General features: G+C 37.6%; 1 protein-coding gene across 1 annotated transcript in view; it reads right to left on the bottom strand.

Moving 5' to 3' along the window:
* Positions 1-1,473: 1,473 nt before the first annotated feature.
* LOC123501425 (methylmalonyl-CoA mutase, mitochondrial-like) overlaps positions 1,474-12,431 on the bottom strand; it is a 123,513-nt gene continuing 112,555 nt past the window's right edge. Inside the window, exon 16 of the mRNA XM_045250253.1 lies at positions 1,474-1,652. Coding sequence (XP_045106188.1) covers positions 1,489-1,652 — 164 coding nt within the window. The 3' untranslated portion in view covers positions 1,474-1,488. The remainder of the gene's footprint in view (positions 1,653-12,431) is intronic.

The raw sequence follows: 12,431 nt of genomic DNA, 5'->3' as shown, positions 1-12,431 counted from the left end.
ATACTTTCTATTTTTGATGTTGTTGTTCACATGTCTGTAAAAAGCCTTGGTTGGTCTTTACATTTATCAATTATATCCTTTTCTTGTTTCTTTCTTTCTTCTTCTAATCAACACATATTCATTTCTTGCTCTTTTGTAACTTTCCCACTGCTTAATCCGTCTTTTTCCTTCTCCACCTCTTCCATGCATCCTCTTTTCTTGTTCTAGCCTTTTCACATCTATCGTTAAACCAGTCCTGCTTTCCAACTTCTATGTTGTCTTATTGGTACAAATTTTTGTAATCCTATCTTACTACAGACCAAGGTGGCATGTTTTGTTACTGTTTTGCATTGCTTCATGTGTGACAAACTACCAGATACATCACACCACTGCCTGATATGTGACAGTCTGGAATAGAGAAGTAGTCTTGATATCCCTTTAACCCCTTCTGTATGATGACTCGTTTCCATATTCATCTTGCTTACTTTCTGGTGACTTTATACTGCTTCAGAAACTCATGTGGTGTATTGAAATACTAAAGACTGTGGCCATTAATCTTCCAACCTCCATGGACCCTTTCTAATGTTTATAAAATGGTCTAATGGTAAATAGATCTCATGGTTGAAATGTGTCCCAGTATTGAAAGGATTAATTTGACCAGCTTGGCCTCAACTGGTCTGATATATTAGACTTTTATGGAATGCAATCAACATTCAATAAAAATAAGGATACAATACATTGCAATGTATATAATTTCTTATAAGAGAATGTAATATGCCATAGATGTAAATATGTAATTGGCATCTCCATCCACTCCTGTCAGTGAACAAGATCAAAATATTGTAGCGTGGCCCTTGCTCAGCTCAAAATAGATGTGTGGAAGTATAATACCAATAAGGCCGCCATGGTACAGTGGAACCATGCGTGCTTTGGGTCCAAGGGATCTCTAAGCGCACTGGTTCGAATCCTGTCCATGGTCAGAGTGTAGGTTGGGCTTCCTCACTCAGGGCAACAGTTTCCTAGCAGGTGGGCTTTCAGATAGGAGGTACCACAAAAAAGTATCCCCTTTAGCCCATAAATTCCCATGAAAAGCCCACATGGTATAAGTTTTAAAAAATTAAATAAATAAAAAAAAAAAATTTTAAATCTGAGTCTTGGATAATACGTACATTGCATGTCAGCAAAAAATTGAATAAAACCTTTTCATATTTCCTGCTCCATATCACTCTTGATTTACACGTTTAATTTACGCATTTTTGTTAATACGCGACCAAAAAAATATTATAATTAATTAAATTTGAGCGATCAGTTTGCTTATACATGATTTGGACCACATCTCGCATCCCCCCTATTATCTATTGTGTCTTATCAGAATTACAAGTTTGTTTTATGCGAATCTTGAAATATGAGATGCCTCTTGCAGCATATCTATTGTGTAAATCGAGAGTTACCTGTACAATAAAGCAATAAAGATTTGACTATTCATGAGGGTGAGAAAGATGAACATAATTAATGTCTTGCCCACCCACCTGGTCCAAAGATTGCTGCCACACCACTCTCCTTGAGGAAGTCATAATCTTGTGGAGGAATCACCCCACCAGCAATCACCAAGATATCTGGTCGTCCCAAGTCAGCCAGGGCTTGAACCAGTTCAGGGACCAATGTTCGATGACCTGAAAGACAAAGAAATCAAATGTGTGCATTCTATTCTCTCTCTCTCTCTCTCTCTCTAATGGTAAAGCAGTGAAAATCTATGCATAATTTAAGTGTAAAATATATATGTCTGTGTTTGTTTGGATGAGAGAAGCTATCTATGTAAGTCATGATATGGCAATAGCATTTTGTAATTATACAAACTTATCAAGCCTCTTGTGAGCACTTAGTATGTTGTGATACATGCTCCAAATGTATAAGAGATGTGGTTGACTATGCAGCAAAATTATTTTAGTTTGTTATTTGTCAATGACAGTTTTTAGGGAAGTATCATTGAACACAATAAAAGCTGCATGCACAAATGCTAAAAAAGCAAGATAAAGCTTGGAAGAAACTCATAAATCAGAGAAATGACAAAAACAGGCAGCAGTATAAGGATGCAAGATATTAATATATTAGAGTAAGGAGAGAGGAAGAAAGAAACTTTGAGAAAGATGTGTGTAAAAGTGAAGATGAAGCTTTTCTACAAATTTAGAAATGGTAAGATAAAGAATAAGGAAACAACAGAAAAAATAATTAAAGGAGGGAAGGCATACCAAGCAGAGAAGGAAATGTGTGAAATAATGAATGAGAGTTTCAAAACTATGTTAAATATAGAAGAAGATTTCTCAGAACCAAATAGGACACTGTATTGCACAGGAATACAGGAAATCACAGCACACAAAGAGGATATAAGAAGACTATTGGATAAGTAGGATGTCAGAAAAGCAACGGGGCAGGATGGTGTATCAGGCTGGGTGCTAAAAGAATGTAAAGAGCAACTGTTGGATTCAATTTGGGAAATAATTACAAGTTCAATAAATGAAGGGAAAGTTCCACTAGAATGGAAGAGAGCCAACGTAATACTGATATTTCAAGGATGAAAGGCAACTGAACCACTAAATTACAAAACAGTGTCACTTATGTGTTTTGGGGAAGTTGTGTGAAATAATCATCAAAGAAAAAAGAGTTAAATTTCTAGAAGAGAAGCAAGCCATATAAAACAGACAATTTGGGTTCAGGACAGGGCAGTGATGTGCATCAAACTTGTTAAGCTTCTACTCGAGAGTAATAGAAGAACTGAAAGCAGAGACAGATGAGTGGACACAATATACCTGAACATAAAAAAGGCTTTTGATAAAGTCCCTCACAGCAGACTACTATGGAAACTTGAGAACACAGGAGGACTGCAAGGAACTTTGTTGGAATGGACAAGGGATTATTTGAAGGATAGGGAAATGAGAACTGTGATCAGAGATACATACTCACCTTGGGTTAATAAAGTAACAAGTGGAGTGCCACAAAGGTCAGTGTTAGTCCCCATTATGTTCCAGATTTATGTAAATGACATTCACAATGGGGTAAACAATTATATAAATTTATTTGCTGATGATGCAACACTGTTATGAGTAATCAAAACCTGGAAGGACTGTTTGTTGTTATAGAAAGATATAAACAAGATCTGAGTAGAATAAGAAGAGGAAATTGGAGTTCAATGCTAAGAAATGTCACGTAATGGAACTAAGAAAGAGCAAGAGAAGACTAGTATGGAACTATTTGATGAAAGAGGAACAAATAATGAAGACTAAAGAGGAAAAAGACCTGGGAGTGATTATACAGGAAAATCTGAACCCTGAAAAACACATAAGCAAGATGCAGTGGAGCTTCAATACTCAAACGTCTAAATACTTGAACTTTTCAATACTCAAATGTAGAGATGTACCGATACCAAAATTTTGGCCAATTCCGATACCGATACCGATACCACCTAATTGGGCCGATACCGATACTACTACCGATACCGATACCGATACTACTACTTATAGTGATTACTGCACTGGACACCAGATGAGTTGGTGGACGGCGAGCGTTATCCGATGGGAAGCTTTGTTTTGGGGGATGCTGTAAGTCCTTCTGAGAACGTTTGTGAAATAGGAGCAATTCTAGAAGCTTTTTGAAGCCATTTGCAAAGGTAAATTACTCAGTAATTGGAATGAATATCTTCTCAGTCTTCTGATTCTTGTCAGTTATTTTAAATTCTTACTTCTTACTCCTTTAGTGACCATTTGGTCTTGTGCATTTTCATTATTAATTTCATTGACGATATTTTGGCGATCGAAAATATTTTTAAAATTATTAAAATTGTAAAACAGACACAAAATATTAGCAAAAGAAACTCATTTTGTTGTGTATGTTTCTCTTTAATTAAATCTGACATCCTTTGATATTAATTCATTAGACATTAGTAGACCAATTCAGAAAAATTAGCTTTCACCTAATCTTTCAATTAAATAGAAAAAAGTTTAGTTTATTCAAAATTTCTAGTGTATTGCTATGATCTTAAATAATTAATATGCAGCAAATTATACACAATGCACATGATTATGAAACAGAATCTTTACTTTCTTAGTTATAGAATTTTTACATCCTTAGGTTAACACAAGTAACTCAAAAATTAAACTTGCACTAAAATTAATATACATATACAATTCGAGCTTCCACCTATTCCAGTATGATATCTTGGAAAAGGCTACCACTAGCACTGTTAATTATAAATCAAATAAGAATATGCTGTTATTTACAACAATGCAAAATGCCTAACTATATATATATATATATATATATATATATATATATATATATATATATATATATATAGATATATAGATATATATACTCGTATATATGTATACCAAATCATTTTGTTGGATTCTCAATATCTGAAGTTTGACATTCTTAGATTATAGTTAAAAAACATAAGCTTTTCACCTGTGTGAATTTTGTGTGGGTGGAGGAGCAGCGTCTGACTGAGAGACAGTGAGAATACAGGTGTCCCTCGGTTAACGATCGACTACTTAACGATATTTCGCTCATACGATCCCTCCAAATTAATCCCTATTTTTTGGTTAACGATCGCCAAAATTAGGTTAACGATCGGATTGACCATCGCAATCGCGATCGCAATCGCGATCGCAGCGTCCATCCACCCGCCCGTGCAGTAAACACACCACAGTCTTTCCGCTGTTTTGATTGTGCAACAACAACTCTATCACGCCGCTCTAAACTTCTTTTTGTGCTTATTTGTGATCAAGTGAACTTAGTGATGGCTTCCAAGCGACCCAACGATTGTTCTCCACCGGGAGATAAGGCTAAAAATCGAGAAAGAGCATTGGCCTTGATATTAAGTTGAACATTGTGACTCGTCATGAGGGTGGTGAAGGGTAAACTCTATTGCTCGTGCCCTTGGTTTATCTCAATCAACTGTATCAACAGTTCTCCAGAAAAAGTACAAGTGAAGCAGCAGGCCAACCAAGTCACAAACCTGCACAAACACACAACAACTCGTAACAGGAACCGATTATGGAAAAATTGGAACGTTTTGAGGCTATGGATTGAAGACCACACACGCCGCATGCCTCTTTCTACCCAACTCGTTACTACTAAGGCACTGAGCCTGTGGGAGGACCTGAAACCAGAATTCAACATAGGCGAGACAGTGTCCTTCAAGGCCAGTAAGGGTGGTTTGAACGTTTCAAACATCGTGAGTCTACACAACCTCAAGGTTAGTGGGGAGGCAGTTCGGATCAACCGCTGCAAACGCCTTCAAGCCTTTGCTTAAAGAGCGCATCGAGGAAGGAGGTTATTCAGCCAAGCAGGTTCTAAACTTTGACGAGACAGGCCTGTATTGGAAGAAGATGTCATCGAGAACGTTTATAGCAAAGGAGGAGAAGTCGGCACCAGGATTCAAGGCATCTAAAGACAGGTTAACATTATTGGTGGGGGAATGCTGGTGATCTTAAGCTTAAACCATGCCTTATTTACCATTCCCAAAACCCAAGAGCTCTGTCTGGCTATATTAAGGAATATTTGCCCGTAGTATGGAAGGCAAACAAAAGGGTGGATGACGACTGTTATCATGCAAAGTTACGTGACAGGATACCTCTCCAAATTCCTAAAAGAATATGCTGCCCAAAACAACATTGCTAACAGATTTCTCTTGCTGTGTGACAACGCCCCAGCCACCCAGAGAGCATGAATGACTGGGCAGATAATATTGAGGTCATGTTTATGCCCCAAACACAACTGCCCTCATCCAGCCGATGGACCAAGGAGTCATCGCTACTTTCAAGGCCTATTACCAGCGGCGCACCATGAAACAGCTGTTGGCCTGCATTGACACCCCTGACAAGCCGACCATGAAACAATTTTGGAAGGATTATAACATTAAAAAGGGGATCGACAACATCGACGAGTCATGGAAGGAGGTGTCCAAGTCGGCAATGAATGGATGTTGGCGTAATTTGTGGCCTGAGTGCGTGGAACGTAAACAGGAAGTCCCTGTCGATGTTACAGCAGTAAGGAAAGACATCGTTCATATCTCCCATAAGGCAGGCTTCAATGAGGTGGACGAGAATGACGACAAGAACTGCTGGACAGTCATTCTGAGCCTCTCTCCAACGACGACCTCATGGAGTTGGAGAAACAAAATACTTTGGAGGAAATGGAGGAGGACAAGGAGCCTGAAAGAACCCTCTCCGTCAAGATTTTCGAGGAGATTTTAATCATATTAACCAGGCCATACATCTTCTCCAGGAGAATGACCCCAACCCAAACCAAGTAATGGCGTGACTAATGCTATAGAAAATGACATGAAAGTGTATAAAGAACTATTTGAGGCAAAGAAAAGGATGGCAAAACAGACAGTCATCTCATCTTTCTTCAAACCACTCACCGCCCAAGCAACCCCATCCACATCCCAAGCAACCCCATCTACCGATCAAGCAACTCCATCCACCTCCCAAGCTACCCCATCCACCTCAAAAGCAATCCCATCTACTTCCATAGGAGTCATCGTCGTACTTCAAAGTTCGTCCTGCTACCTCGAAAAAAACTCCACCCACTTCCAAAACAACTCCATCCACCTCCAAAACAACTCCACCCACATCCAATCTATCCTTCACATCCACCGTAACCTTGAGTGACGATGAGGAGAGCCTGGATGACCCACCCCCACTGGAAAACGTATTCTCTCAAGAATTTGAAGGGTTTGAAGCAGCTGACCGAGTTTGGGTCGGTGTGGGCATGATGAGATTTAATCCTCCAAGGCCCTGTGTCCCTCGGGGCACAAAACAACACACTACGCATATCACATCCACTCCTCAAGGTAAGTACTACCAATTCTAAAGGTGTAAATAACAACTAACAACATAGAAAGTGTCGTTTATTTACGCATCGCGAAATACATGTATGTAGTTGATAATTTCAAATCCCTCAGTTAGCGATCGTTTCGGTTAGCGATCTGTTTTTGGGAAACGTAACCCTATCGTTAACCAAGGGATACCTGTACGTGGTGACTCATGACCGACCGTGTGACAGGATGCCGAAGTTCAGCCTATATATACGCGTTTCATACATGTCCAATTTAGAGGTTGTGGCTTATTACCACAGAAAACAGTATTCTATGACATACGGTAATCACCACAGAAACTTAATACGCCGTATTATATTAATTTGGTATCATCAATATCTTATATCGAATATATCACTAAGTAGTAAATTCCTTTTAGGTATCGGAAGTATCGGCATAAAATAAGCCGATACCAATACCGATACCCAAAAAATGGGCCGATACCGCCGATTCCGATACCGATGCATCGGTACATCTCTACTCAAATGCTAAAGTTCGATTTAATACTAAAAAAAATACTTGATAGTCAAACATCCACACATGCGGTTGTAAACAAAGAGTTCCTGACGTCCCCCTTTCCCTTACACCAGTTGTGACTTATGCTGCTGCGGTCATCAGGATAACATTCTCCTGCATTCTATCTGTAGTCTTTCATTTATAAACTTACATTAACACTAAAGGCTTATTAATGGTGAAAATATCAGGTAATCAAACAGCTGTACATCTGGTCATATACAAAGCTCTATCATATCCCTTCTCACAGCCACCAATGTACCGTTCTGATATCGTATCAATTGTAACAACGGCAATACCGGCATAACCGTAATGCCGGTATACCGGATTGCTGGTGTGCATCTTAAGAAAAACAACATTCTTCTGCATTCTGTCCATAGTTTTTCATTTAGAAACTTACGATGGCACCAAAGAGGCTTACTGATGATGAAAATAAGGAATCTGGTGAGAGTGGAAGTGTTAGTGAGCCACAGCACTTTAATAGTGGATTCACAGGAATCACACCACGAGAAAAGTTACAAAGACGTTTTCATGGATGGTGACTCATCCTCTGGCAACCTCCCTCCACCTCCTCCCTATCCTTCTCCCCTCCTCTTCTAAGTTTTCCATCACCAACATTCACTTACGGTATGTACAAATCAAATTAATGAAAAAAAAAAAAAATACATTGAAATTTTTATAAATTTGAGGTTTTGCTAAAATTAGAACGAATTACTTGATTTAAAGGTATCGAGTCAAACTTTTAATACTTGAGCAAATATTTGGAATTAATTAACTTTGAGTATTGAGTTGCCACTGTATTTGGATTATCATATAAAATGTTGACTAAAATAAGAGTGGCATTTCAATACATGGACAAAGATAAAATGAAAAATATCATCACAAGCATATGTCCAAGGCTGGAATATGCAGCTGTGGTGTGGTCTCTGAGCTTTAAAAAAGATATAAGAAGATTAGAAAGGATACAGAAGATTGATACAAAAATGGTGCCAGAACTAAAGGACCTAACATATGAAGAGCGGCTGAAGGAAATGGGACTACCACCCTTACAAGATAGAAGAGAACGAGGAGACCTAATAACAATGTACAAGATAGTCAGTCAATGGCATTGAAAATATAGACAAGGAAGACCTAGTGCTGGTGATAGAAGAAGATGGAAGGACAAGAGGACATGAAAAGAAGATCAGGATGAGGCAGTGTGTGAAGGATATTGGAAAATATATTTTCCACACAGAGCAGTGAAAAACTGGAATTCATGGAATGATGAAGTTGTTACAACACATAATGTGCATAACTTTAAGGAAAAATTAGACAAATAGAGACATGGAGACAGAACACTATGAGCCCACTCAAACCCTAGTTAAATACACACACACACACACACACACACACACACACACACACACACACACACACACACACACACACGGCAGAGGAAGGACGCGATACCGTCGCTCCCGAGAATCAGCTGATCTTCACTACCTTTGTTTGGGTTTACAGTGGCCTGGGCGATAAGTGTGGACTCATTTTTTTTCATGAATACAGTGTTAAATAATAATGAGTGAGAAAGATATTCCATCTAAATGCAGGTATGTGACAAGGGAAAGAATGAAAGCTGATGATGACAATGTTGGTGAGGGAGGAGGAGAATTTGAAGGCTTTGATACGGCACAAACTTCACTATTTGATAGAGTCTTAACTATCGAACGTAAATTAGATAAATTGATAAAGGAGAGTATGGGAATGAAAGAGAATGAAGAACAGGATAAAGAGCTCCAGAAATTGAAAGAAAGGATAAAAAGAGTGGAAGAAAACGAAACTAGGCTAAGAACCGAAAATGAAGAATTAAAAGTCCAAATAGCGAACTACAAGAAATTGATGGAAGAAGGACTCGGTAAAGCCGAGAAAGAAAAAGAGAAGCTAAAAGATCTAGTTAACAAAGAAGAAGAAAGAGTACAAGACGTGATTAAAAAAGAAGTACAAGCATGGAGAATCCAAGATAAGAAAGACAAGGAATCATTTCAAGAAGTATTTCAAGAACAGTTAAAAGAAAGAGATGAAAATATGACAAGCAAAATGATAGGAGTCCTCAAGAAAAAAGAAAATTTAGTAAGAGAAATTGGAAAAAAGAAGAGTGTAATTATTTTTGGACTGAAAGAAAAAATGTTAAATATAGACCAAGAAGGAAAAAGACGAAATGAAATCAGTAAAAGACCTACTAAAACATCTGAATGACGAGGATAGACAGAACTTAGAAGAGGAAGTAGAAGAAATCCATAGAATGGGACCATATCAAGAAGGAACAGTGAGACCAATTAAGATATTACTAAAATCACAGCAGCAGCAGAAGAAGTACTATATAGAAAAACAAAACTCAGAGAAACAGAAGGTTGCAAAGATATATATATAAAGAAAAATAGAAACGAGGAGGAAAGGAAGAGACACAATGAACTGGTGGCAGAAGCAAGAGAAAAAATAATGAAAGGTCAGAGGAGGAGAAGAAGGCATTTTTTGGAGAATTATAGGAGACAGGATAAGGAAATGGTATATAAAAGAGAAAGAAGAGAAAAGAATGGAGCAAGTTTAACTAAAAATGATAAGAACAAGAGATTAAAAATGATGTATACAAACATAGATGGGATTTTATCTAGTAAATTAGAATTAAGAGATTACATAAAGAAAGAAGAACCAGATATTGTATGCCTGGTGGAAACAAAGTTAAATGAGGCAATAAAAATAGACATAGATAAAAGGTATAATATATGGAGGAGAGACAGAGTGGGTAAAGGAGGAGGAGGAGTCATGATGATGTTAAGGAAGGAGATAGTGGTAAATCAAGTGGAGTTTGGGGAAGGAAAATCAGAAATACTGTATGTTAAGATGCATATTAACAAAAGGAGTTAACAATCATTGGAACATATGTGCCACCAAAACAAACTCATGGACTAACCAAGAATATAGAGACATGATAGATGACACAATAAGGAGTCTTACAAGAATCATTAAGGAAAGGAGAAAAGTGATATTGGTAGGAGATTTCAACTGTAAGGAGGTAGACTGGGAAAATTATGAAAGTGGTATGGGGAAGATGCCTGGGAGATAGATTCCTGAACCTAATGATAGATAATTTGATGGTCCAAAGAGTAAAGGAAAAACAAGATTCAGAGGAAACGATGAGCCGGCAAGATTAGACCTAGTTTTACAAGGGATATACCAATTAACGATGATATAAGATACAAGTGCCCATTGGGAAAGAGTGACCATGTAATATTAGAGATGGATATAGAAGAAGGAAAGGAAGATAGAGATGAATCATACAAAGGAGACCGATTAAATTACAGAAAGGCTGATATTGAGAATCTCAAGAACTATTTTAAAACGTAAACTGGGAGGAGATGGAAAACTCATTAACGGTTCAAGAGAAATATAACTTATTTTTGGAAATATACAAAACTGGGGTCAGGAATATGTTCCGAAATATAGACCTAAAGAAGAAGGAAAGAAAGATTGGTTTAATGCAAGATGTGCTAGGGCAAAGGAGAAACGAGATGGAGCATGGAAAAGGTGGAGAAGAAACAGAAATCCAGAAAATAAGGAAAACTTCAAAACAGCAAGAAATGAATATGCTAAGGTGAGAAAGGAAGAAGAAAGAACTATGAAAAGGACATTGTCGAAAAATGTAAGGAACAACCAAAATTGTTCTACAGATTCATAAATGGAAAAATAAGACAAAAAGAAACAATAGAAAGGTTAAAAGGAGAAAACGGAATGGTGGAAGACCCAAAAGTATGGCAGAACTGTTAAATAGTAAATTTCATGAGGTCTTTACTAAGGAATCCAAATTTGAAAGACCACAGGGTAATAGAGACTGTCTATATGAAAGAGATTAAAGTAACCAAGCTTGAAATAAAAAGTTGATGATGGAATTGGATGAGGAAAAGGCAATGGGACCGGATGAAGTCTCAGGCAGAATACTGAAAGAATGTAGGGAAGAACTAGCAAGTCCAATATACAACATCATAAAATGCTCAATAGAAAATGGAACAGTGCCAGTGGAGTGGAAAAGAGCTGAGGTGGTTCCCATATATAAGAGCGGAAGGAAGGAAGAACCTTTAAATTACAGACGGTATCACTAACTAGTGTAATATGCAAGATGTGTGAAAAGTAATAAAGAAGCAATGGATTGAGTTTCTTGAAGACAACAAAATATTATCAAATAGCCAATTTGGTTCTAGAAAAGGTCGGTCATGTGACAAATTTATTGAGTTTCTACTCTAGAATAGTTGATAAAGTACAAGAGAGAGAGGATGGGTTGACTGTATTTATTTAGATCTAAAAAGGCTTTTGATAAAGTGCCACATGAAAGATTACTATGGAAGTTAGAGGAGAAGGGGGGCTTAAAAGGAAGCACATTGAGATGGATGAAGAATTACTTAAGGGGAGAGAAATAAGGACGATAGTTAAAGATATGAAGTCCAAGTGGAGAACAGTAGACAGCGGAGTGCCACAGGGTCAGTATTGGCACCAATACTTTTCTCATATATATAAATGACATGCCAGAGGAGTGAACAGCTACATAAATCTGTTTGTGGACGATGCGAAACTGTGCAGAGTCATTAAACAAAAGAGGATTGTGAAATACTACAGGAAGACTTAAACAAGATCTGGAAATGGAGCAAAAATGGGAGATGGAATTCAATGTGGACAAAAGCCATGTCATGGAAATGGGAAAAGTGAAAGACGACCAGTGGGAATCTATAAGATGGGAGATGGAGTAGAACTAGAAAAGTAAAAAGGAAAAGGACTTGGGAGTGACAATGGAAGAAAATAATCAACCGGTAAGCCATATTGATAGAATTTTCAGAGAGACGTATAATTTGCTAAGGAATATTGGAGTAGCATTTCACTATATGGACAAGGAAATGATGAAGAAATTGATAAGTACTAAAATAAGACCTAGATTGGAATATGCAGGAGTTGTGTGGACTCCCATAAAAAGAAACACATAAGAAAATTAGAGACTACAAAAATGGCTACAAGAATGGTTCCAGAATTTAAA

The sequence above is a fragment of the Portunus trituberculatus genome, chromosome 9, assembly GCF_017591435.1.
Source record: "Portunus trituberculatus isolate SZX2019 chromosome 9, ASM1759143v1, whole genome shotgun sequence".
NCBI lineage: Eukaryota > Metazoa > Arthropoda > Malacostraca > Decapoda > Portunidae > Portunus > Portunus trituberculatus.
Note: the sequence above shows the minus strand (reverse complement) of the source record. Positions and strands in the feature narration are given on the sequence as shown.